Genomic DNA, 26,752 nt, shown 5'->3' with positions numbered 1-26,752 from the left:
TACGAACATATTGCAAAATAGACATGAAATAACTTTCATATCTATTCTTCTGACAACGATGTGCCACATAGCAACCATTATTTTGAAATTTAGCAGGAAAAGGAGTTTGCCGTGTGTTTTCTGCTGGCTTTGATAAGGATGTGGGATCCACAGGAGGAGACAGGAGTTTGACAGGCTAATTTTCCTCTTCATATGGCAACACAGTCGGTGAAATGTACGTGTGTCTGGCTGCTGTTGTGGCTCTGTGTCCGGCTGTCCCAGACCACAAATACCCGGTAAGGCGCTACTTCCTGGTTGAGCTAACTGTTATATATAGTCAACTGCTAACTAACTGTTGTTAGCCAAGAATAAAGATTAAAAGAAACGTGTCTTCTTCATTTTCTTTTTCTGGTAAAATAAAAAATCACTTGAGGTAGGTGGCTGACGATATTTCGGGATGAAGTTGACTTAATGTGCAGTGTTTAATTACCTACACGTCAGCATACAAACTTAGGTAAGGTCACTTGCCAGCTGTTGGGTAACAGTGTCCAATGTTTAAAGTCTTATCAGAAGAGTCCAAAGTTCACTATTCACTCTTGCGGTTATTCACTAGTAACCGCAAATACAGTACGTAATTTAATGTGCTTATTTAAATACATCTAATAATAAATAATAACAGCATTAACAAACACGTGTAAGTCATTTGTGGTTGGCTCGATTGAATGTCTTCTCACTAACTAACAGTGTTCTTTACACTTAACTTTTCCCGTGTTTCTGTGATTGCAACTGTACATAATATTTATTTAACCCAAACTTTTGGTCACAAGACGAGCCGTCACGTTTTTGGTTTCATTTAACACGGAAGTTGACGGTTGGAGAAAATGTTGACGCAGTTGGATTTATTGGCCGCAAGACGGCGCTGATGTATTATAAACTTGAAACTTAAATTGGATCAGTTTTGATATTTGACAGTAGCAAGTAAAGCCTAAATGTCATTCTTTTAGCCAGAAACGTTATAACTTCTCCTAAAATTAACCAAAATACACAAAAATTACAATAATTTAAGGTTTTGTGCTATTGTACAGGTGCTACAAATTTTTGTACACAGAGGCTCACCACTCTTTGAATAAATGTGGGTCAGTTTGACCCATATCTATTTAGATGGTTTTTAGATTCACCAATCATGTATGTGTATTTTTTTTTTTTTTATGGGACAGCAGTTACAGAGGTTGAGGGAAAAAACTTGACAGGTACTGAGCTTTCTCTTGGTAGCCTAGCTTCTTTCCACTGTCTAAATACATATGTGTCTGAATAAGTAGGAATTCTGTACTGACAGGCACATGAAGTGTATGTATTAAAGTGTTATATAAATGTATAGTTAAAAGTGTGACTTGTTGTTAGAAGATCTTTGAGGTCAGTTAGACTACAAAAGTACAATATAAATTCAAGTACATTACGAGTCCGTCAGCGCTGACAGGTGCAAAGCACAAGAACTCACAATGTAAGAAAATATACAAACAAAATATAAGCCAGTATTCTACACCTAATGAGATGAAACTAACTCAGAACAGCTGAGATTAAACACTCTCTGAAATGGAACCCCCTTTGCTTTGAATGCACATACTGATTTGCAATAAGAAAGTTGTATATTCTATATGTTAATATTGATAATTAAGAAGTAAAGGATTGTGTTTAGTGGTTGCAGTGGTTATATATTGGTTATACAATAAATCCTAGTAGTTCTAAACATTCCTAGCACAGCTCAACTGGTATTACGAATACACTATTATTAAAGATATCTGCAAGAAATAGTTAAATAATATTATTAGAGTTTCAGTTAAATACAGCAAAGGAACAGCACTAGTGGAGGTTACAAATTATTTTCCTATGCTTCGGGCAGTGGACTCTGTTTGCCCTGTTAGACTTAACTGCAGCATCCACTGACCACAATGTTTTACTACAGAGATTAGAACATACTGCTGTTATTAAAAAGAAACTGCACTGGAATGGTTTGAAACATATCTATGTGCAGTACTATCCATACATGCTTGTAATACTGCATACATAATCTTTGCTATGCAGTTGATACCCAGCTATATTTATCTGTGAAGCCAGATAACACATTTAAGCTACAGGCACGTCTTAAATACATAAACATCTGGATGTCCTGTAATTTTCTTTTCCTAAATTCAGAGAGAACTGATGTAATTAACCAGATACTCACCTAGCAACACTGTGAGAAATCTTATTGCCAGGATATCTCCTTCAGTGCTCACATTAAACAAATGTGTAGGTCTTCCTTTTTCATGTAAGCAATATCTCTAAAATTAGAGACATCCTGCCTCAGTGTTAAGCTGAAAACTAGTTAATAGATTCTAGGTTGGACTAGCTTTTTTTCTCTTCTCTTCCCCAAGTGGTCGTGGGGTTTTTCCTTTCCACGATCTCAAAGTGTTTGCTGATAGGTGGTTGCTTAAATGTTAGGGTTTTCTCCTAAATACTGCAGGACCTTTACCTTATAGTATAAAACAACTTGATGTTATTGTGCATTGACACTATAAAACACACCTTAATGAAGAAACTAGTGGTAGATGTTAGGAGGTCCAAACAGGTGGTTTGAGAAAGAACATTTATGCCCCTTTTAGTGGAAAAAATACTGGCTACAGCAAAAGTTCCCAAATGGTGGAAAAACTGCCAGCTGGCCAGTGACATCGTTTTTATTGGCTCTGGGCCATCAGGCTATTGGTTTCATTGAAACCTGAATAAAAAAATATAGTAAAAAGAACCAAAATATTCTTACTGGGCAGTGGGCATACATACAAGTTATTTGTTTTGTATATATACTTCAGAATATAAGAATTCTAAGAAACCAAATTAAGGAGTAAGAGTTTAACATTCAAGTAATAATGGGATCTTTGAAGATTTAGGAAAAAAAACAGGCTGTGCATGGACTATTTTTGCATGACCCTGAGCAGAAACCACAACTCAGCACTTTTGAAAACACATTCCTTCATGTGATGAAACTGTGATTTGACCAGCTAAGGCTGTGATGAAATTTTCTCCATTAAAATATGTCCTCACGTGATTTATTTGTTTAAAGATTAACACGCAAATGCATTTTTATTTCCACAGCGTCCCTAAGGGGAAGGGGTTTTTGTAGCTCTTATTTTTGGAGATGTGGGAATGTTTTTCTTCCTCACAGAGAGCCAATGGGACACACTGAGCTACTAAAGGGTTTATTGACATTACATGTTGGTGCAGTGGATATCAGGATTTGTTATTTTTGTTGCTGTTATTTTTCTAGCGAAACTGCAGCATCTAATATTAGTCGAGGTGTCTGTTTTTAACACATATTTGTTGGCTACTAACTAATGATTACTAATGATTTCAATAATTTTATTTTTTTTTATTATTATTGTTTTGGTTATAAAAGCATGGAGCCCCTTGTAATCTCAAAGAACCCATAGTAATATTCAGTTTGCTGGCATTGATCAAAAAACTGTCCAGAATAATATGATATGTGATAGGTTGGCAGTATATGACAAAGCAAAGCACCAGAGCTTTGTTGTGAGAAGATGGAACTAGAAAATGTTTGGCATTCCTGCACACAAACGTACACAAAGATTCAGTTATGTCTTTAGATCAATGAAGGGATTAACAGGTCCGTTCATTTATCTGGCTTTTTTCCCCAGTAAAACCTTTTTCAGTCTCCAGACAGTCTTGAAAGAATTGTGATGGAACATTGTCCAACTATCTACTAAGTTCACTTGAGAAATGTTATTTCTACATTGGCCTTTGTGTAGAGACAGGGTGTTTCCTTTGTCTGTCTATAGGTAGAGTTCTAATATACAAACACTTGGGTGCAACTTGGAACCAAAGGCACACCCACACACACACAAAATGTTTTTGCATGCAACACCTGCCACAGGTGGCACTTTCTAATTGACTTTTGTCACTTTCAATTAAGACCAACAACTCTTCTCTCGTTGCAGAGAGTCTATGGACGATGACATCCTGCTGCCCTACACACAAGGCCACGGCCCCTCCCACTCTCATCGCTATGTCAGGGATTGTCAGCCCATCATTCATGGCAACACCACCTATGAGAGCTGGGCCTCCAGTAACCGCAGCGGGCAGCCGGTTGCTGAGACCAAGTTGTTTGTGTCCAATATTCCGGGGAGCTCCAGAATTGTTTATGGTTAGTGATGACATCATAAGTTAAAGGAACAAAAAATAATATCAATCTCTGGTGTTTGATTTATTGATCCCTCTTTTTACTTCTGTACTCGCCCACCTTCATCTCAAAGTGTTGGCAAGAATCCTTTATTATATATCACTGAAGATTCAATTTCACCTCATCCTGCTGCGGCTTTCTTACCAGGACACATGACAGTGGTCAACGACCCCCTGAGGACGGTGTCCGTGTTGGAGCCAGGGGGGCCAGGCGGCTGCGAAATGAGAGTGAGGGCAACAGTACGAGAGACGGCTGAAGCGGCTGAGTGCCTGTATGCGCAAAATGCTGGTTTCTTCAATACAGTAACAAGGGAGTGTCTGGGAAACGTGGTGAGCAACAGCAGGGTGGTGCGGGACAGTGGAGGACTGCAAAATGCCCAGTTTGGAATCAGAAAAGACGGCAGCCTAGTGTTTGGGTAAGAAATGCGGCTTGAAAATGTAAAACAGAGAAATCCGTTTCAGTGATTGTTGATTCACCATTAGATCATAGCCCCAAAGACAAAGGATGAGTTCATCCAAATACTCAAAGATATCTGCATGAACAGACATGATCCAAGGTGAGGTAATGTTTTATATGCAGTTTTAAACACCCTTTAAACAGCATATTACACACAGTATGCAAGGAGGCAAAAAAAGTCAAACCTTTTAAGAAGTGTGATCATACATATCAGTATGTTTTTATTTTCCAGACAGCACGTTTTCTCCTCTGTCAAGTGTGTCTCAAGTACCGTTTCTGTCAGGCATCTGTGCTTTATATGGCTGACTGTTGGATATTTTCCTAAAAAGATAAAAATTGTAAAACAAAGGAAAAAGAAAAGATGCAGAATTAAAGTAACAAATGTTCGTGTCAATCCAATTTTATATATAGCACCAAATAACAGCAACAGTCACCTCATGGTGCTGTATATTTAAAGGCATAGACACTAAAATAATATGGAGAAAACCCCAACAATCAAACATCCTGGTATGAGCAAGCACTTGGGAACAGTGGGAATGAAGAACTCCCTTTTAACTGGAAGAAATGTCTGGCAGAACCAGGCTCAGGGAGGGGCAGCCATCTGCTGCAACCAGTTAGGGGGGGTGAAGGGAGGGAGACAGGACAGAAGACACGCTGTGAAGTTACCAATAATTGTAGAATTACTGCTAGATTGAGCTCTCAGATTACAATATTCAACGTACAAGCCAGCATTTATTTTTACAAGGTACAGCCCACTTTCACAGTTTGTATCATCAGTGTTTTCAAACAGCCAGAAACCACACCGTGAATAAAAACAAACCTCTTTCCATTCCCTCTTTGTTCTTAACTGTACCTGACATCATGGCACTAAAATATCTTCTCACCTCTGCCTCTGATACTGGCCTCTTTTCAGGTTTTGTCCCAAGTAATGCACATTTGCAATACAGTGACTTCCTGTTTGCATAAGCTTATAACCTCTGCTCTTTTTTAATGTGAAAAACAAAAGAAGATGAGCTCATGTCTGAATCACTCACTGATCTAACTAGTGTTTATCATTGTAGCATGTTAAATCAGTGGAAATGCATTAAACTATCATCAAATTGTTGTAGAAAAAGAAAACTGCATATCTTTACATTAATGCTTTAAAGAGAATCACATTAAAATTGAACTAGAAGTTAAATAACACTCATATGTGAAGCCACCACATTTTCCTCGATGAACAAAAACAAAACATCTGCTCATCGTCTATCTTTAAACCATGAAGTACTCTATGTAACTTGTTTGTTTGATAACTGAGGTCAGAAATGCACATGATGCAACATGATGTGGTTTGTGTCGTCGGTCACACTCCCAGGGAGCGAGTGGACCTCAGTAAAAAAATAACCTGCTCACAGTCCTGCTTGGGCCCTTTGTGCCGTCCATGACCTGTCAGTCGAGCTCATAATAAACCTACCTCTGATTTAAAATAGGACGCATTGCTTCGCCCACAAAATGACAGTTTTGGGTCCTAGTTTGAAGTGACTGTTGGGCTGTTTACTCCTCCAGATGGAGCCGAGCTCAGTTTTTCTTTGTAGACACAGTGTCCAAAAGTTCAGTAGCTTTGGTCTACTAAACTAAATCAAGTACAGAGTCCAAACAGCTGTTTGCTATGACTAATATGTTGTTAGATAACTGAAGTGTTGATATCTGTGTGTGGGTTGTGTGGTTTTTTTATTTTTATTAAGAGACGCATCAAACAGCTACAGCGAGTACAAATGTGGGAACCACCGTGCTATGCTGTTTTAACATTATCCCTCTAAGTTAACAGAAATGCTGTTAAAGTTAATAAAGCTGCCTGAACCTAAAGTGGTAAAAAAGAGGATTTGTTAGTAGTCGTAACACAAAAGTAAAAAAATATTCTTTGTTTTCTCTGGGGTGCATAAAAAACTGTGCAAATTGATGTCAGACATTTCAGCCTGGACTAAAGTAGAGGATTACCTACCAGCATTATTTATCACCACAAATATCAAATATAGAAACATGAAATTATAATATGTACTACAGTAGTATTATATTTATTTTATTATTTATATATTTTTTGAATTCCTTTCTCCCCTCTTACCGTTCAGGTATCTATCTCAGGATGACGTTTTGGATCAGTCCAATCCGTTTGTCCAATTAGTCAGCGGGGTGGTGTGGTTACTGAGAAACGGCGAGATTTACATCAATGAGAGCATTGAGGCCGAGTGCAACAAGACACAGGAAACAGGTAATGATGCAAATCCACATCCAGCTGGATTCATTTCTTTGACCACATGTATGTATAAAGGTTTTCAATCGTAAGATTTTAGGATTTGAGAAATAGAGATATTTATAAATCTTGTCACGGTATACTGATATTGATGGTGACTGAAGTTAAGCAAATAAAAGTAAAGGTTGATTCTGACTGGTAGAATTTTTTTAAATCTTATATGGATATTGCGATATTATCTGTAAAGTCTTATTCCACGATACTTGCATAGTGAAAATTTGATATTAGGACCGGTATTGACCCAGATTTTTGGTTACGTTAAACTGTTACATAAAAGGATAACCAACCCCCCCCCCCCCCCCCCCCCCCAAAAAAAAATGAAGAAATAAAATAAAAAAACATTTCTCAGGATTTCAGTTAAAAAAAAAAAAAACAGAGTTCATTTGGAGGTAATTTATTTTAGATTACTCTCTGCTTGTCCAGCATCATTTTCTCTGACCTTGGAATTGTCTGGGGCTTATTCAATCAGATTCAGTAACTAACTGGCTAGAGTGCTTCAGTACTGGCATAACCCAGAGGCCTGTTCATAATGCCCACAATGTCTTTACATTTATAGACAGCTAATTCTTTTACATTGTCTGTGCTTACACTCTCTGTCTTCACTAAAATTAACAGCTGCTATCATGTGTGTAGACCCAGGTTTTCTAAATCTAGCTCTGAACTAACACGGGGGGTGTGGCATGGCGCCAGATGATAAACATGACACGTCTAGAGTCATTTGTCTTACACAAAGAGCAAACTAATCCTAAGCCACTATAGTCGTTATTAAAGTAATTTTTATCTTGTCTTATTTAGCCTTATCTATCAACCCATACATTTTTTCAAGGCTGAATTTATAACATGGAAAAATATAGAGCAGTGCAAGAGACATGGTGCAGCCTTTCATGTGTTGCCCATTAACAGCCAGTACAATATGTCTCTGTGTACCAGCTAGCTGGAATAAGTAGTAGTTCTCAGTATTGACTGATAGATATTAGTAATAACTAAATGTAATGGCCAAAAGCCACATTACTCATCAATGTCATGCAGCTTGCCTTAATTTAGTTGTGTATAGGGAACACTTACAGCAACCTTAAGTGTTGGAGCACCTGGCTCCCAGAAAAAAAATTCAAAGGTCACGACCTTATTGTCTCAATAGCTGCTGCCTTGTTCCTGTAGCCAATAGAGATGGCACGATACCACTTTTTTATGTCCGATACCGATACCGATATCATGAATTTGGATATCTGCCGATACCGATATGAATCCGATATAGTGTGTTTTTTAATCAATAAAACTGTTTTTTAATATCTTGCTGCATTTTGTATAAGTTCATAGTCAAGTTTAAATAAACAACAGCACTAAAGCTATTCTGTTATACCTGTGTGTAAAAAGTACACTGCGCCCAAAATATTTCATAGTTCAGCAACACTGATCAATCTAATAAACTTAAACCTGCTCCATCCTTCCTATTCTGGTATTTTAAAGAGTACTTAGCAGAAATATTAAGCAACCTAACTAATAGGGTTGCAAACTACCAGCAAAAAAAAATAAAAAATAGGGAACCACCCTCCATCCTCCACTTTGTGATGCTTAATCGATGTAATCAACTTTAATTTGATGCAGTGTGAAAAAAAAATGCACAGAAATAAATTATTTTTTCAAGAATAATTAAATAGATTCAACATCTTTCTTCAACAAAATTGCAGACTGCACAGATGGTACCTTCCCAAAGGAAAAAGTACTATAGCTTACTAGGGTATATTAGACTTAACAGTTACTATATACAGTAATGGACTTCTATACATTTTACATCAGATTAAAACTTTGGGTGTAAGATTCAGATAATTATTTATTAAAAGCTAGACATTTTAAATGAGAATAAGAAAGAAAAGTATGTCTTTGTGCCCCCTTTTCCCTGTTAATGCCCTATCGGCCCCCCCTGGCTAAACTTTGCTAGATCCGCCCCTGCACAGTTACCAGCCATCAGCTGCGTAGAAAAGGATCCTGGTGTAGAAAGTAATATTAAATAAATTCTAACAACAGCTTATCAAGCTTAAACGTGCTGCTGTTGTTCAGCCGCTGGTTTCCTCTTTCTGGTGCAAAGTGGGCCAAAAACAAACAAGAGAGACAGAGTCGCGACAGAAAAGTCGATCAGCTGATCATTAAGCAGTTTCATGAAGTAGCGGCAGGAGAGAGAGAGAGAGAGAGAGAGGCACTTGCTCCATATATCAGTTGTTAAGCTTAACGTGGGAATGCTTTACAAACATTCAGAGAGGAACTTACACACTTGCTTTACTTCTCTCTGGGATAACTTCCTCGGAGATGAAATGCTGGTTTGGTAGCGAGACTACAAATACACGCAGCCGCTGTATCACGTGACCACACTGCTCCGACGTGCTACGGTTATGAGACGAGTTACGCCATGTCGCAAGTTTTGTGAGGTGCTTTTTTGATATTTAATGGATCGGATTACATTATTTATTTCTCGCCGATATCCGATCCAGTAATTTAGGTCAGTATCGGACCGATACCGATACGTAATATCGGATCGGTCCATCTCTAGTAGCCAACAGTTGATTACAGTATTTAAAACTTTACTGAACTGAACTGGCACCCTGGATTGACTCTTCAATCGAACCATACTGAAACAAAAAGTGATTTTAAACATTGTTTTGGAGCAAAGACACAACATTGAAATAATATTTTTATCAAATTTTATTGGTCATTCTAATAAAGGTAATTGCTTTTTCTTCATTCGTTCGGTTAAATGTTTGGTCTTGTTACTGGGGATGTATGATTAAAACACATTTCTGGCTAATTTTCACTGCAGTTTTTGAATTTATCAGTGAGAGAAAAACAATCATCATCTCACTATAAGGAATATTAATGTCAGCTTCAACATAAGGACTCACAAATGTCAACAAATTCCTGAAAGGACATTGATGAAACTGTCAGTATGGATGTGAGGGGTGCACAAAGGAATGGTAGAACTTGAGGGAAAAGTATGTTGGCCCCCAAAAACAACAAAGAGTAGGGACCCAGGAGGGAATAGGGAATATAAAACACAGGGACATGACCACAAGGTAATTGACACATAATGCACCAAGCACAAACATAAATGCCAGCAGCAACGCTGGGGACTTACATATTACATTGTAGGCTCTACAAGCATTCACTGCAGAAGTTTAAATCAGCCATTAGCTTGAAATAGCAGCACTGAGGCATTATTGAGTCATGTCTTTATAATGCATCATTTGGATGTAAAGGCATGGTTAGGAAAAGGTGTTAGACTTTAAATTCCCAAATGTGAGGTCAGCATAAAAAAGACAAAATATTGAGTTAATTAATCACAAAACTCCTAATCTGGAATAACTGGTTCATACTGGTGTGCACATTTCTGTAGATCCTGAGTTCTATGGTGGGATAAATTCAAGACAGTTTGATTTAACAGGTTTTATTGAACTGTTAATCGTACATCATAATTAAAAAAGCATTTTCTCATATTTTCACAGGGGGTTTCCGCACTTTTGTGGATGTAGTTTCAGCGAGGACGGCAGTGGGCCACGATGCAGAGGGAAGGTTAATCCTGTTTCATTTTGATGGACAGACAAAAGCACGAGGGTAAGAAAAGGAAAGGTGATAAACAATGTTTACAATGCTGTTTTCTTTTTAAGAAATTTGAAGCAAGAAGTAGTGATGAAATTGAAACAATTTGTTTTTAAAATTACACACAGTGAGTGGGAAGCTATCTACTCCAACCATTAGAAAAGAAACTGCAAACACGGGTGTAAATGTAAGAAAAGAGTCAATTTATCCTGTTAGCTTGAAGTGATTCACTGGTTTTTGAGTCAACACAGGATGTCCCAAGTGGGAATTTATTATCCAGGAACCGATTTCACACACAGTGAAGAGAAAAACAACCTCCATGTACGTTGGAATGTCTCCAGTTTACTTCAGCTCATTGAAAGACTTGACATGACCATGAAAATGACATGTTGACTGTTTGCATATTTTCCACTTGCTGGTTTTCTAAAGATGTTTAAAACCTTGAAAAAAGTGAATCTTTAAAATTTGTTTTATACCAACACCAAACTTAATCCATCAGTGTTTATCTTTTGTTGATCTTGTGACACAAGCATCTACAGCCTAACACTGGCAGCTTCCTTGTTGTGGTCAGGAAATATCAGAGAATAAGCAAGACAAATTACCTAACGACCGTCTAACAAAGACATTTTGGCTGATCTGGGCTCAGTGAGCAGCCCTAAGACCCTCTCAAACTTTTCACAACAGGTACTGGTTTGGCTGTAAGGTATTGCAAACATTTTGCAGCAACATCCTACTAATCAGTTTTTATTTTCTGATGACTTTCTTTTTTTAAACCATAAAAACAATGAGAACAATGGAGGGAATTATTGTCACAACACCAGGGTACAGCACCGGGTTTTATAAATGTAGGCAAGGTTGCTGCATTGTTGTTTTGTTGTCAGTCAGTAAAACTTCACACTGTTAATGGCGAGGTTGAAGAGGTGAAGACTTCTGGCCGTCAAGGACAAAAGGTTCAGAAATGGCCAATCAGCTTTGAGCAGAAACAGCCAAGTTAGCACTGAACAGCAGTTTCCAGAGCCTACAAACGATTAGATCTGCTTTTGCCTCCCCCAGGAAAAAAACAAAAGAAAGAAGACCCTCAGGGATGGCTCCTGAACTCGTAGCGCACACAAAACCCCCACAGGTATTTTGGTGGGAAAAGGCTTAAGAAGACACATCACAAATGTAAACAGATGCTCAAGCGCAAACACACAAAACACACATGAACACACAGCTTTTTCGACCTGCTTGTTTCCTGTCTTGTAGGTTTGTTTTGACAACAAAACATCTTTTTTTTTAGAAGCAGCAACAGTAAAAATGTGTCCACAAACTCTGCAGAGAAATGATATTTTCACAAGATGCAAAAAAAAAAATATAAAGTTGTTTCAAAATATAGCTGTTAATTATAGATTAGTTTAATCAATAACAACAGCATTGAACAACAAGATGATGGACTAATGCAGGTCGAGGTCATTTGGAGGCTGAAAAATAAAAACAAGCTGACAGTGAATGTAGTAAACAGGGGTTTTGGTAAACAGAGATCCGATAACACTATCAGGCTTATATTAGCTCAACCCTCTTAGATACTCCACCAATCAATTGCATTGATCTAATTTTCCCTCCACCTTTAGTGCTGTGACCCCACAGACCTGCACTGACTTCAGATATTCTATTGTTGTGTTTATGATCGGGGTTTGAAAAGCACAACAATCGAACACGTCTGAACATGTCTGCTGCCCTCTGTATATCTCTGCTCAATATAGGGCCACCTCCCACTCAATAAAACATGAAAAAGTCAGGTCGAAGGAAGCTGTGACCTCAGAAACTGACCTCTAGTTTCCATGAACGACATGCTAGTTCTTTGAAATTCTCAACTAATTCTAGTGGAGGTTGCCGTAGATGATCAGCCAGTCAGACACTTAATCTATGATTATTTTCACAATTAATTGTGTTCATTATGTGATGCATTGATTAGCATTGAATTGTGAGACATCTTAACTGCAAAGAACCACTTATCCACAGTACAGTGGCCATTTTTGGACTTTTTAGCCTAATCTACACGCGATTGGTGAAATAATCAGGCGTCTGTTTTAGAAATTTGGCCAGACAAACCCAAACATAAAGTAAAATGCCAACAACATGAAAATATTTGACTGCAGTGTTTTTGACTCATTAGCTTTTGAAGATTTTGTGTTTTGTATATACTTTATTTCTCATATTATAGTGCCATTGTAACCACGATGATGGTAAGTCATACTGAGTAAATGGAAAAACAATATATTTTGGTATTTGTTCTTCTTGTATTAATTCTGACACAGGCAGGTCTGCATGCTCTCATGATCAAGAACATATTTCTCTTCAGGGACTATCATTTTTATCTTAATCTGCATAATCTTAATTATTTGCAGAGTTTAATGGTTGTTTCATTCCATTTAGATTAACAAAACAAAAATTAAGCCAGACTACTGAGATGAGGTTTTGTCATCTATTGTCACAGTTTCAATTTTAAAGTTACGTCATCTACAGCATCCCACACCTTTCTTTTCTTCTCTACCCTTGAATCCTTGAAAAGACTCACTCTTTTTAAGTTTGGCAAGCAGGTGACACATGAAAACCTGTGGCAAACTGACTCCGCTAGAGTTGCTTGCATCATTCACAGTGGAAAATAATGGACTTTGGTGCAGGGCCCCAGGTCATCTTCTGTCTGAGGCAAACCATGATAGCTCCTCTCCTTTAAAGGACACTGTGTATTTAGGCCTGTTGTCTTCTGCATGACTGCCTCTCAAAAAAGATTTAAATGACAGAGGGGGGCTTCTGTGGAGACACACACCCAGAGCTACCATGTACCTGAGGTGACCATATTAAGTATATCCCCCTCCCCTTGTTGACATCATACAGAATCAAGATCAAAAACACTGTTTGCAAAAGACAAATTGGAGACTAAGCTTTTAGATAACTTTTAGAAGTAATTTCTACTGTCTGAAATATATGATATTTGACCAAAGCTTGCCACTTATCCACATTGCCAGCAATTCATATCCAACCATGAGAGGTGATCTGTGGGACATTTTTGCAAAATGTCAGCACTACCTTGTATCTGCTCCAAAAATGATCTTTTTATCACGTGAAGCTTTTACCTGTGTGTCAGTAGGATTCACCTTCCGAGGACTATGAATGTTTGTATACAGTTATTTGAGATATTCTTGTAAATGGATATCTGTTTTGTTTTATTGTTTTTGTATGTGGGGATAAGTATGCAATGTACAGCAGCATATACCAAGGAATTTATAGCCCAAGCTAATGCAACACCCATGCAAGTTTGTTTCCATACAATACACAAAGCTGAATGACTCATGCACAAGATTTTGTGAGAGAAACATGGTAGTTACATAATTACAAACACAAAACACAGAACCAAATAAATGTAGACAGACAGAACAGTAACAGATGCACCAGGCTGTTTGGCAGTCACTGATTCTGGCACGCTGCCAGTATGACTAAAGTCCTCAACATTTCTATGGCCACAGTGTTTGTCTTCAGTTTTTTCAGTGCTGCTTTTTTTTAACACAGTTTGAGTCTTTGGGAGATGGCTGATTTCCTGAAGGAGCATGGAGTGATCAATGCCATTAATCTGGATGGGGGCGGATCTGCCACCTATGTTAAAAATGGCGTTTTGGCCAGCTATCCATCTGATCATTGGTGAGTGAGTTGTCCCTTCACACTTGTGAAACTTTACACTTACTTTTTTATTCTCCAACATTTAATGTTAAAGTGTGCATATAGGTGTACATGATAATTAATAAATGATTGATTTTTTTAATAGACTTTTTTCTGTCCTTCCATGCTGTCAACACATCTCCTTCCCTCCCAGTATTTCAGATAACATGTGGCGCTGTGAGCGAAAGGTCTCCACCATCTTGTGTATCCATAAAAGACTATGCCAGCCAGCAAACTGCAGCGAGCACGGTGACTGTGTGGACGGACACTGTCTGTGTCATGATGGTTGGCAGGGTGCTGCTTGTGACTCTTTGGTGTGTCAGCCATCAGCTTGCCGACCCCATGGCATCTGTACCGCCAGTAAGTATGAAAGTGCTGGTAAAGATAAAGCAAAATAGCAGGATTACTTATAGTACAGTAATTCTAAACCTTTAGCCCTGTAAACATGTCATCAGTGATGTACTGAATTTGACATCAGTGCACTCTAAGTTCCTCTAAAATTTGAGTTTTAAAGCTTTTAGTGCAGTTGCAGCTGGTTTAAGAGTAATCTTTGTCCAATGTCTGGGTATTAAGAGTACAGCCTTTAAAAATTTCCAGTCATATTTGTCAGATAGGAGTTCCCCTGTGCATTTAGGACAGTATTCATTATGTGTGTCCCCACTTGGTTGAGGAATACCTAAGGGTTCTCCATTTTTTTTTCATTTTATATATGCTTCTCTTGGGGTCCATTTTTAAAAAAACAACATCTCCTTTCATTGCTTTTTAGAGGACCTACAGATAGGTGTACACATTACACCTATACTGACCTCTTTACACTGACTTGCAGTCCATTTCAGGATCCAGTTTAAAATTTGATTGCTTCTTTTTAAGAGTGTCAGTGGTTTGGTGACAGCAAAATCCTAGCTGAGCACTGAGGTCTTTGATATCATAGATCCAGGCTTAAAATCAGAGGTGATAGCCTTTTCAATGGTGGCTTCTAATCTTTGCAACAACAATCCTTTTCACATAAGTGCTGCCCAGTCTCTTAATCATTTAAAAACACTGTTAAAAACCTACTTTTTTTTAGCTTGTGTTGTTCACATTTTGATACCTCAGTCTTACCGTTTTGGCTGCTGCTATTTGAGTATTTTGGGCCCAGAAGTTACCACATATGGACAAGAGGGTTGAGTGCTAAGTTACCAGCAAACGCTAGTAAGCTTGGCTGGCAAGCTGCCACAATAAACAGTACTTTTGAAATCCGCAGACATGGATATCAGCTAAGTAGTGCAAAGTAACAGACTAATAAAATGTAGAATTTCAAAACTGAAGTCCAAACTTCACAAACATAATTAAGAAGTCCGATGACTCAAGTTAACAGATGTGAGGTCTAGCTGACAATGATTGTCAGCTCAATGTGCAAAGACATGCTCCAAACTCCAGAATTGGATACAAACTGCAGTTTGACTTGAGTGGTGGAAGCGTAGAGCAGCACAGTATTTACAGTTATATTTCAAGCCTGCCTAGAGGGGGTATTATAAGTGAAAGATCAAACTTCTTGTTTTCCCCACTGATTGTTGACTCATTGTTTGTCCTCTGTGATTCATGTCTTTCTGTCTGTTCCATCTGTGTTGCAGATGGCTGTGTCTGTGATGCTGGTTGGAGAGGAAAGAACTGCAGCCAAGGTAATCAAAAGCCTCATCCAGTCACACGTACGCAAGAATGCAAACACATGTTTTTGTTCTTCTATACACATACGCAACCTCATTAACTTTCACCAACACCAGCCTCTAATGGTGAGTTATGGTTTGATTAAATGTGGCATTTTTCCCACCCGTGTGGGTCTGTTGGTCATCCCACTGCACCTTTACATGTTGTTTTTTTTTTTTTCATTTGTGTTATATTTTGTTTAAATGTGTATGTATGTTCACACATTGTTTGATTGCTGTCCTGTGACACAAAAATAAAACACGCTCCTTACATGAAATGTCTCTGTTGTTTTGTTTTGTTTTTTTGTTTGCAGAGTGCCTCGCTGGTTTCTATGGTGACGGCTGCAATCAGACCTGCTCCTGTGTTAATGGCGGTTCCTGTGACCCCGTCCACGGACGCTGCACCTGCCCTCCAGGTTTCCATGGCAACTACTGTGAGCAAGGTAGAGCTATGCATGCTAAATGTCACTTCACCCGGACCTGTTGAAAGTCACTCGGAATTTTAGTGGAAATAAAAGGATTTTCTTTACTATTGTGTTGAACTATTGCATGTATGTTCTGTCACATGTGTTGAACTGCAACTTGATTTCCATCCATTTTTATTTATGCTGTAGAAGGAAATCATTAACTAAACCTTTGCTGTGTTGGCTAGAATTCACACCACTTAATACAAGTTAGTATTATGTGTCACATGTGGATCACACTATGGTCTTCAAGGCATGGTCAGGTACGAAGGGGCCAAAAGTGTGCCAAGAAAATATTTCTCACACCATTACACCACCACCAGAAATAGAGATCATTGATATAATGCAAGATGGATTCATGCTTTCAATTGTAACCTTACCATCCAAATGTAACAGCAAAAACTAAAAATAATCAGACCAGGCAGCATTTGTCCAATTTTGGTGAGAAGGTGTAAATTGTAGGCACAGTTTCCTCTCCTTGGGAGGAGTAATGGCACCCAATGTGGTCTTCTGCTGCCGTAGCACGTCTGCTTTAGAGTTCGACTTCTTGAACATTCAAACATGCTCTGCTGAAAACCTTGCTTGCAAAAAGTGGTGATTGGGGTTACTGTTTCCTTTGTGTCAGCTCAAAGCACTCTGGCCATTCTCCTCTCATATCTGGCATCAAGTAGGCATTTTCAAAAAGAGAACCACTGCTAACTAGAGCAGGGCGATATGACCAAAAATATTTATCACGATATACATTTGAAAATTTGCGATAACGATATAACTGACAATATAATTGACACTAGACAAAATACTTTACAACTCCTCAACTTTATTAGTGCAAAAAAAACCATCAATGTATTTTCACTTAAACAAGCAGCTGTTTTTTATGTGCATTAAAGTTATATAAAAATATAACAGTGCAAATGCAAATTGCTTGCTGACAGTTTAACCAAAAGGCATTTCCAGTGGAAGTTGGCTGACATATCCTCAGCATAACCATGTATAATATCCACAAAACTTTAAAAAGAGGTTATACACACACAATACGGTAATATTATGTTGAAGCACAGTACGTATCACTCCGTGAGGCTCCTGCCTAAGATAGCCGTAATGCTCCAACAATCCATCAAGTGGTGCGGCTTCGTAGCTTAGCAAAGTCGTACTAAAACATTTGACAGCTTTTCGAGCGCCGTGTACCACACAAAATCATTTCGAGGTCAGTAAACACAAACAGAATTCATACATAAGGCCCACTGGATTATACAGGGGCACTGTCGATTTTCAGAAAAATAAAAGGATTGATTTTAAGTGTGCCGTATTTTCAAAAGAACACTGTAATAACGACAGCCCGCTAGCATGCTCTACCAAAAATAGTGCTTTGTTTAGCTTTCTGACAGACGAAAGCTAAACCAGTTCCACACCACTGAAGTTGCAACATTTTTACAAACCAATTCTGGTTCACCCGTTTCATTCAATGATCCGCTTTCGTCCTTCTCATTCTCCGCCATGTGCGTATGAAAACAAAGGCGCTGCACATGCGCGTTTTACCCATATTCTATCGCGATATTTCATTTTCTTATCGTTGCTCAACATTATACCGGTATTACTGTGAACAGTATGGTATGGCCCAGCCCTACTGCTAACTGGATATTTTCTCATATTCAGAACATTCTCTGTAAAGCAGACAACCATATGTTTGTGTGGGAAAATCCCAGCAGATCTGCTCTTTCTGAAATATGCAAATCCACCAGTGTGGCACCAAACTGCCTTTTTCCCTACTCTTATACTCAGTTTTATACTCAACTTCAGCAGCTTGTTGTGACCATGTCTACATGTCTAAATGGACTGAGAGGCTGCCATGTGATTGGCTGACTATATATCTGTATTAATGAGCAGTTGAACAGGTGTATCACAAAAAAAGTCTGAGTGAAGTCACTCAATAACCTTTTTGTTTTCATTCATGCTTTTATTTTGGCTGTAAAAATGAAACGGGTATTAAAACTTTTCAGAACTTATTTAAAAGATCCGACGATTAAACTTGATTGAAAAGAAACAGAGAAAAATCAACTTGACGACCATTTCAGTCACAAAATGAACCATTTAGTTTGCTAAATTTGTTTGTTCTTTATTTAAATATTAAAAAATGTAAATTCACTTCATTTTTTTCTTTCTTTCAGTGTGTCCTCTGGGTTTCTACGGTCTGTCCTGCGCTCATGAGTGTCAATGTGAGGATCGGTGTCCATGTGACCCACAAACAGGAAGCTGCCACACCACACTGCCAGGAAGCACCAACTACACCTTACACACAGGTACAGACCAAGGTTATTAAAGTTAACCAAGCTAAATTATTTTTTTTGTTTTAAAGCTACGTAAAGCATAAAGTAAACTTAAAAGAACTGCTTGAAATAAAAAGAATGCAAACAAAGTTGTTACAAAACTGCAATAACTCCTGTGCAGACCCATATATAGGCACACATACTGCTTGTACACACAGGGTCATATGGTGGTTGATGGTAGCGGTAAAGAGATGAACGAAACCCTGTCCTTAAGCTCTCATGCAGCTGGTGATTAGCTGCAGGGGTTTTCACGTGAATGAACAGTTTGAATTTTTTTTTCTATGCACAGCGCCTCTGTTCCTTCCTTTTCCCTCATCCCTAGCCTGTTTGTTACACCATATTTAATTATTAATTATGCCGCTAGTTGTGAAAGCAGGAACATTTATGGTTGTTTTTGTAGAGAATTTGAAGTGAAACAAGATGCAAATAACTCAGTTTCATCTCCTTTGCCTGCTTTCTTCTGGGCAAAATTCACAGCCAGCATACAAGAGAGGAGAAAGATTAAAGACTAAAGTATTATTTAATAGATGCCTTCTGACCAAATCACAGCAAGTAGCAACCTTTTAAAGCATGTAGTTCCACAGGGTTGGAGACCAAATCTTTTGTCTAACATACTTTGCTGTTTCACTGTATCACATTTCAAAATGTGGTCATCTGTACTGTGTTTCAGTGCAACTGAAGTCCCACTGTGGTGTTTCTCATTTACATTTTTCTTCTTTCTTTTTTTTTTCCTGTTAAACAGCTGAGCAGATATTAAATACTGATTTGCCTGCTGCCCATAAGCACTACACATGTACACATTAACCAGCTCTCAGTCCTTACAGCTGGTTAATGTGGCTACTTTGTTTCAAATATATTTCCATTTGTTGATTCAGTCATTCTCTATCCCATCTCCTTAAAGTAGGGTGAGATACTCACATAGTAAACATAGTGTAAGAAAGTGAGAGAATATGTGTGAGGAAAAACAGTCAGTGTGAGAGGAGACACTAAAGTAATGTGACACTATGTAAATCAGCTTCAGTATGTGTGTGCGTGAGGAGAAAAGGCAGAGATGGTGTTTATCATTGTGTTGAAGTGTGCATATTCTCACATGAGCAAATGATTCAATATTTGCAGAGAGCAGATGTAGACGCAGCTCTGTCTTTGTTGCCGTCTGTCTAAACAGAGGAGCACCGTGTCAGCTCATCTGGGAGGACTGGAAATGTTACTCACCTGCATGTCAGCTCTCAAAACTTTCCACTGTAACTCATACGGTTATGTCTTTCTGCTCTACAATCTGTTTTCAGAATATTAGGTACATGTAGCCAAAACTAGTACAGTGAATATCCTCATAAAAGTTAGTAATGTTCAATCATTGTTTATTTAAAAGAGGCTTTAATTCCACTCTGCACTCTACTTGTATTACATTATACCCTTTAATGTTATTATTATCATTGATGTTGTTTTTTTGTGGGGGGTTTTTCAGCTTTCTTTTTTTTCCTTAAATCCTATCCTCTCAAGCATAGTTTTGAAAAATATTTCCACCCACACGAACATATTAAAACACAGTGTCAAGGGCTGTGAAGAGCATACCATAGCAGCAACAGATGGTAATATGACCATAACTGTATAGAAATCCTGGCCAATCAGACGCCTGGGGCAGGAAGTTATTATATAAACAAAAGACAGTGCATAGAGGAAGAAGCGAGATTTGCATTTGTGCGCATGTGTCCGCATGCTTAGAAAAATGCAGATAATATCGTTAACAGAAAAAGTATTTTGTCTATGTCCGCCATTGCACAAAAGCAAAAAAAAAAGCATAAAAATGTGATAAAGCCACACACCTTTGATGTTACATGATGTCATTGCAGAACAAGTTTCTGAAAATCTTGACCCTATAACGAGTTTTCAGGAACGCCATTTTTTGTGACCTAAAGCACTGTTTATGTGGCCTGACAGGTCTGATATTTTACTTACATCATGATATAAATAGACTTGTTTTTTACTGCTTCTGTTATGTTTCTAATAGGAACAACAAAAACAGAAAAAATGATCTCGGATACCGCTGTATGAGTTCAAACCACAAACCTATAATTCATAACTTCCAAATGGCCTTCCTACCTTCCTAACTGCATGCTCTAACTATCCATCGCTCCAGTGTTTTCAGTCTCGTGACAACACATCTAAAGCTGTGTGCTACATGGGAGAAAGTGAAGCTTTAAATACTGTCTTCACCTGATTCTGTTAACATTTTCCAAAGTTGACTTATGATATCAGTTTTAAAGACGTAGTAAATTAATATTCAAATACATCTCTCTAAGCAGTTTAACTCATTGGTCCATGCAATATTTTATCCAACAATAACTTATGAGATGAGGTCTGTAGCAGGCATCGTGTGCACAAAGCCAACACAGAAACATAAACCTCTCCCCAGAGGTGCACAGGCGTGGGAGACTTTATTCAGAAATCCTTTTTCTAAGAGTAACAAGTTGGCAAAATTTAGTGTGACTTGCATATAATTATCTTTGATTTCTTGCCTTAGTTTCTGATTACTAATTTACATGTCCAACTATATCAGTGATAGTCTGAATATCTATAACTGCGCTGGAAACCTGAGCTGCTAATAACTACTCCAGTTTCCCTTTAATGGTGACAGCCTGTAGGTTAAATTTCACACAGAGCTGATATAAAAGTAGGCCATGCTGCTCTATTTGGAAAAACACCAATTTGAAATCCAAGGTTTGGCTGTGGAGGAGATTTCAATTACAGGAGGAGCAGCCAGTGTAATTGTGGCTGAAGTCTGGGTTAGAAAATTACCTTTTCATGCAGGATGGGATTAAAAACACTGACCAGCCACAGTCAGTGTCCTCTGTCATTTATCTCTTGTTCTTTTTCCTCACCTCACCATAGCTGGACACTGCCTGGCTAGAAAGATGTTTATATCTTGGAGGCGAGAAGAAGACGCTTACAGAGAGCGGCCTTATTTTACGGAGTAAGTGTCAAAGATCACACAACCTTAACCCACCCTCCCCTGTCACCTTTTACCCTGCTGTGCATCTTGAGGTCTTTTCAATAAATTGTCTCCCTTTTAAAAAATAAAGTGGTTACATTTTGCCATTTTGATGCCATTTTTAGCATTGATTTCAGCTCTCGACGTAGTATTAATGTGTTAAATAAGAAGGAATATGAATGGGAATGAGGTTCAAGAATTCTTATTCACTCACACTGGCTGCACACAGAACCAAGAGCTTTTAAAAAGCTGTTTGTGAAATCTAAGGCTTTGGCCATGTTCCATGTATATATGGTATTGCTATGTATACAGAAAATTACAGATCCTGTTAATAAGTGATCCAGTTTTTCCCTCTGCTCTAAATACTGTAGTTCAGTTTAATAATAATAGAAAACATCTGAAGCAGCCCAGACCCGCATTTGGCTTTTTCTCTCACACTCTCTTTTACATGTAAACAAGGCATGTAAAAGACACTCTGGGGGTGGGATGCATTCACTGGCCTCATTACCTTTCACATGGAAGTGAGGGATTGTTAGTTGTTGCTATGGTTTCTAATGTTTGGTCACTTATGTAGGAAAGGACACGTTTAAAAAGAACTAATCCCTTTAAACAGTGTTTGTTAAAAAATTGGACACGTTCCAATTTGTTATATTCAGCAGTAGTCAAAGTGCATGTCAGCGTTGAAATCCCCTTCCCCCAGGGCCTTCCAGATGGGGCTGTCTTTGTCATTCATTTCTTGTAACTTTCCAAAACCAACTCCCACTTCAGGCAGGGATTGATCAGCTGCGACAAAGTAGGTGGGGCTCTGTTATCTTTAACTGTTTCTGTCCCTTATCATCCAAACAAGCATGTGAAGGAGATACTGACTCAAGACCACGGTAACAATAATACCACCAACTTTTCAGTCTGGCAGTTAAACTGATTAGATATATGCTAATCTCATGCACAGTCTTATTGAATATTAAACAGTTTTTAACCTGCCTCTAACAAATAGTGTAAAAATCTGCCAATTCAAAGATAAGATAAGATAACCTTTATTAGTCCCACACGTGGGAAATTTGTTAACATTTGTTAACATGCAGAGCTCCACATGATGGTGACCTCTTTGTGAATAAGAAGGCAGCTGAAAGTAGCTTTTTAAAGCAAGTGAGCAGTCGTCCTGCACGCAGCTTCCTCCAGGCAACTGCCTCAGTACTGACAGAAAGTTTCTAGTGGTCAGAAGAAACCCTTAGCAGACTATCTCATGTTGTGTGCCACATGTGAGAAATGTCTCAGACTTCTTCTCACGGCTTGTTGCTTTTTCCTCTCACTACTTACTATCAGACAAGGAAAAGTATTTGTATTTGCTTCAGGAAATGATAAACTATATTCTACATATTCTACATAAACAGAAGGCTAACAAATTGGTTAAGGAATGAGATACATTGGAAAAATACATTTTAACCCTAAAGCAGCTATTTTAGCAACTGATTTGGTTTTTAACCAACACTCAGGAACACGTAATTTTTAATGGCTCTTTTTCTCTTTAGCATACCCATAACATTGTCTTTATATATAGTAAATGTTTTAAAATAGTCTAAATATAGTTTTCCCAACTGATGTCCATCAGCTACATTGTTTCCATTGTCACTTTGGGCATTAAATCTCCCTGCAGCAGTAAATCTTCCTACTGTAGGACTGTTAGCGGTTCACTATAAAATACTATAAAAGTGGAACCTAAAAATCAAAACATTTGATGTTTAAAAAAAAAAACATGCACATATTTCCCACAACTTTATATTATCCCTGCCACACAAGTGGGTCAGTTCCTGTATGAAAAGCTGTTTAAAGTTGTAGGAGAAAGAGAAACTGCACAAGTGCAAATACAGCTGTGGACATTATTGAACTCAGTCACTCAGTAAAATCCAGTTTTAAAATGAAGGCACACTGTAAGGAAACCTTGCTTGCTCTCATTACAGTAAGGCAGTGAGTGCTTTGTACTGATACATGTGGCTTCTGGATTCATCATTGAAATGATCTAACCTCCTCCACTCCTCAGGCGAACGTGGCTGATCATCACCTTCACCCTGGCTACTGTCCTCTCAGCCAGCCTGCTGGTTCACCTCGTACAGGCGTGCCGTGCCGTTTCAGTGGCATCTCACTTTCCCGAGCGCAAGGATTATTCGTACGTCCCTCTGAACAACATCAACAGAGTCACTTCATGTGCCAGAGGCAACACTGAGAGAGCTGAGAAAGAGGATCTTCAATTGGAGGACTCAGACTCTCAGGATGAAATTTGGTCTTCCTCACACTCAGGGTAGTCGTAGCTGTCAAGAGGACCAAGGATAGTGAGTGAAGACAGTTATTGCACAAAAAGATAACGCTGAACTCTGTAATCCTCTGCTTTATTTGCTCTTCTTATCAATGACAGGTTTCTATCAACACTCCTGATAAAATGAAACTGAAACTAAAGGACAAAGCACAACAGCTTTATTGCAGTCTTTAACCCACATACATGCCTAAGGTTTTTGTTTACAGCTATGAAACTTGATCAGCAATCTGAATGTCTCCATTCCAGCTAAACTCCAGCAAAACCACAACTTTTCAAGTTGTGAAGAACTTTAAACTCCTGTCAGGAATCTGTATTACAAGATCGCATTAATGGGTTATCTCACTTAAATGTCAGTTAACTATCTTTCCACTTAGTATAAAACAGATGGATATTTTTTCATAGCTGACTTTTTAGAATCAGATTTAATTTGAACGCATCAGCAATATTTTTAAGATCAGTGAAGCTATGTAACCAAAGAACTCCCAGACTGTTGAGCTTACTTTATGATACTGATTCCTGATAGGACAAACTTTTCCGCGTGTTGCAATGTAATCGGATGAAGAAGACGAAGATGAAAACGTTTGATGTTCCAAGCAAAATGTGGTTCAATCAGACAATTTTTAAACAAAATGATAGAGTTTACTCAATTTGCACTGAGCTCCATGTCTGAATTTCAGATATCTATGAGATAAATGTGAATAATCCCTTTGAATTTCTGTGTAGAAAGGTGCCAATTTTATATTAAATGTTATTAAGAAAATTATTACCATGTCATTTATAAGCATAATCGGACACCCAGAGTGTATTTATGAGATGATTTATTTTTGTTTTAAGCGAAATAAAGTAAATATCACGATTCAGTTTTGGTTGTTCAAAGTAGAAATCATTTACTTTTCTTTCTATGTTCACTTTCAACCTAACACAGTTGTCGGGGCCATTATACTCGCTGCTCTTGCACTCAAACAGCACCATCATGCAAAAGCAACGTCATCTGGTCGGTGCGTTAGCATTTAGCATAGTAGTGTACTAATATTGTATGCTAACTGAAACACCACCATAAAGACTGACTGCTACAGTTGTCAGGAAAAATAAATGACTAAAAGAGTTGACCTTTTAGAAAATCTAGCTGCAAACACAGTGAGATGTGTTTTAAAGCTTCTGAGTAAGCTAGCAAAAAGATCTTGAGTTTTAACTTGTGCTGGTACTATAGCAACTGGTCTTTAGATTCTTCATTACCAGGCTTTAACAATAGTGTTTTGGCCACTGACTTGTTGGTTTTGTGGTGTCTGAACCAATCATATTTAGACAAGACGTTATGGTACTAAGTTGTAAGCAAGCAGGCTTGGTTAGCAAACTGTATCTGTAAACTGTAATACATTGAAACAGAAATCCACTAATTACTGCTAATTAACAAACTTTACTAAACTAAAGCTTTTCTCACGAAATCTGAAGTGCAAACTTTTTGGACAGACTCTATCTCACAAGAGACCATATTATCCAATAGCATGCATGAATTTGTACAAAAGTACCAACAGTACTCAGTTCAGATCCAGTTCGATGATTTGATCCGGAGCTAAAAATGCTTTTAATGTTGTAAAATTGGGAATTTTAACATGAAAGTCTTCTGGAGCCAGCCTCAAGTGGCCATCAGAGGGAACTGCAGTTTTCAGTTCAGCACTGGAGTTTGCAGGTTCACTGGTATACGATAACATTAGCCAAAAAGTAAAATCATCTTGTCAGCATGCTAACACGGTTGTGTTAGTGTCCTGTGTTATATAAAGATTGTGTTTGCATGGAATTAGCTCTAGAAGGGACTTCAGTTGGCTGTTTGGGAAAAGTAAGTCTGACCACCAAAGTCAGTGGGATTCTGGGGATACTGAGAGGAATCCACCCAACATTCATCAAGACGGTGAACCAACAGGAAAACAGGCTTAGCTTCTGTTGCTAGATGTTTTGTGAAACTTATATTTCCTGTTTTCTTCATTCTGCACTAACTGTCAAACGGCACAAAGAGAAAGCACTGGGTCATTTTGATGTTTTAATTAACTGTTTATGGAGGGGCTCAGAGTAGAGCAGCTGCTGCTCCACATCGAAAGGAGCCAGCTGAGGTGGTTCGGGCATCTGACAAGGATGCCCCCTGGGAGCCTCCTGGGTGAGGTGTTCCAGGCATGTCCCACCGGGAGGAGGCCCCGGGGCAGACCCAGGACACGCTGGAGAGATTATATCTCTCGGCTGGCCTGGGAACGCCTTGGTATTCCCCCGGACAAGCTGGAGGAGGTGGCTGGGGAGAGGGAGGTCTGGGCCTCTTTGCTTAGGCTGCTGCCCCCGCGACCCGACCCCGGACAAAGCGGATGACGATGGATGGATGGATGGATGTTTATGGAGTGATTTTATGCATTGTGCTAACTGTTAAAGCCGATTTTGTAGATGCACTTGTCTTTTTTTTTCTCTCACTGACTGGCCTTATCCTGTCTTTGTTTATTTGTTGTTCTAAATCAGCATTGTGTTTCCATGAGGAAACTCTAGTGCTGCTACACAGTGACAAAGTTTTAACTGTGCAGAGATAAACAGGCTGAACCTTCACCTGCAGGTGACTGGGGCATACAGTTGTCCTCGGACCTTAACCATGAGCTGCTCACTTGTCACTTTATATAACTTTGTCCTACTTTCACTTTTACTTTTTTTTTTTTTAGTGATGATTTTTTTTAACTTGTTCTGAGTTTCCTATCTTCAGCTTTT

General features: G+C 38.5%; 1 protein-coding gene across 1 annotated transcript; it reads left to right on the top strand.

The window, feature by feature from the left end:
• The first annotated feature begins 89 nt into the window (after positions 1-89).
• nagpa (N-acetylglucosamine-1-phosphodiester alpha-N-acetylglucosaminidase) lies at positions 90-24,874 on the top strand. The gene is made up of 12 exons (XM_026183653.1): positions 90-275; positions 3,969-4,174; positions 4,358-4,625; positions 6,775-6,914; positions 10,451-10,559; positions 14,094-14,222; positions 14,395-14,600; positions 15,854-15,901; positions 16,240-16,368; positions 18,555-18,686; positions 21,603-21,684; positions 23,741-24,874. Exons 1-12 carry the CDS (start codon positions 193-195, stop codon positions 24,000-24,002), a joined length of 1,794 nt encoding a protein of 597 aa, XP_026039438.1. The 5' UTR covers positions 90-192; the 3' UTR covers positions 24,003-24,874.
• The last annotated feature ends 1,878 nt before the right edge of the window (positions 24,875-26,752 follow it).

Source organism: Astatotilapia calliptera, chromosome 11, assembly GCF_900246225.1.
Source record: "Astatotilapia calliptera chromosome 11, fAstCal1.2, whole genome shotgun sequence".
NCBI lineage: Eukaryota > Metazoa > Chordata > Actinopteri > Cichliformes > Cichlidae > Astatotilapia > Astatotilapia calliptera.
This window is presented reverse-complemented; position numbering and strand designations above follow the sequence as displayed.

Coding starts and splice junctions, on each gene's coding strand:
- nagpa (XM_026183653.1), top strand. CDS start 193: ATGGCAACACAGTCGGTGAAATGTACGTGTGTCTGGCTGCTGTTGTGG. Junction 4,175..4,357: donor GAGCTCCAGAATTGTTTATG/GTTAGTGATGAC, acceptor CTTTCTTACCAG/GACACATGACAGTGGTCAAC. Junction 15,902..16,239: donor AGGAAAGAACTGCAGCCAAG/GTAATCAAAAGC, acceptor TTTTGTTTGCAG/AGTGCCTCGCTGGTTTCTAT.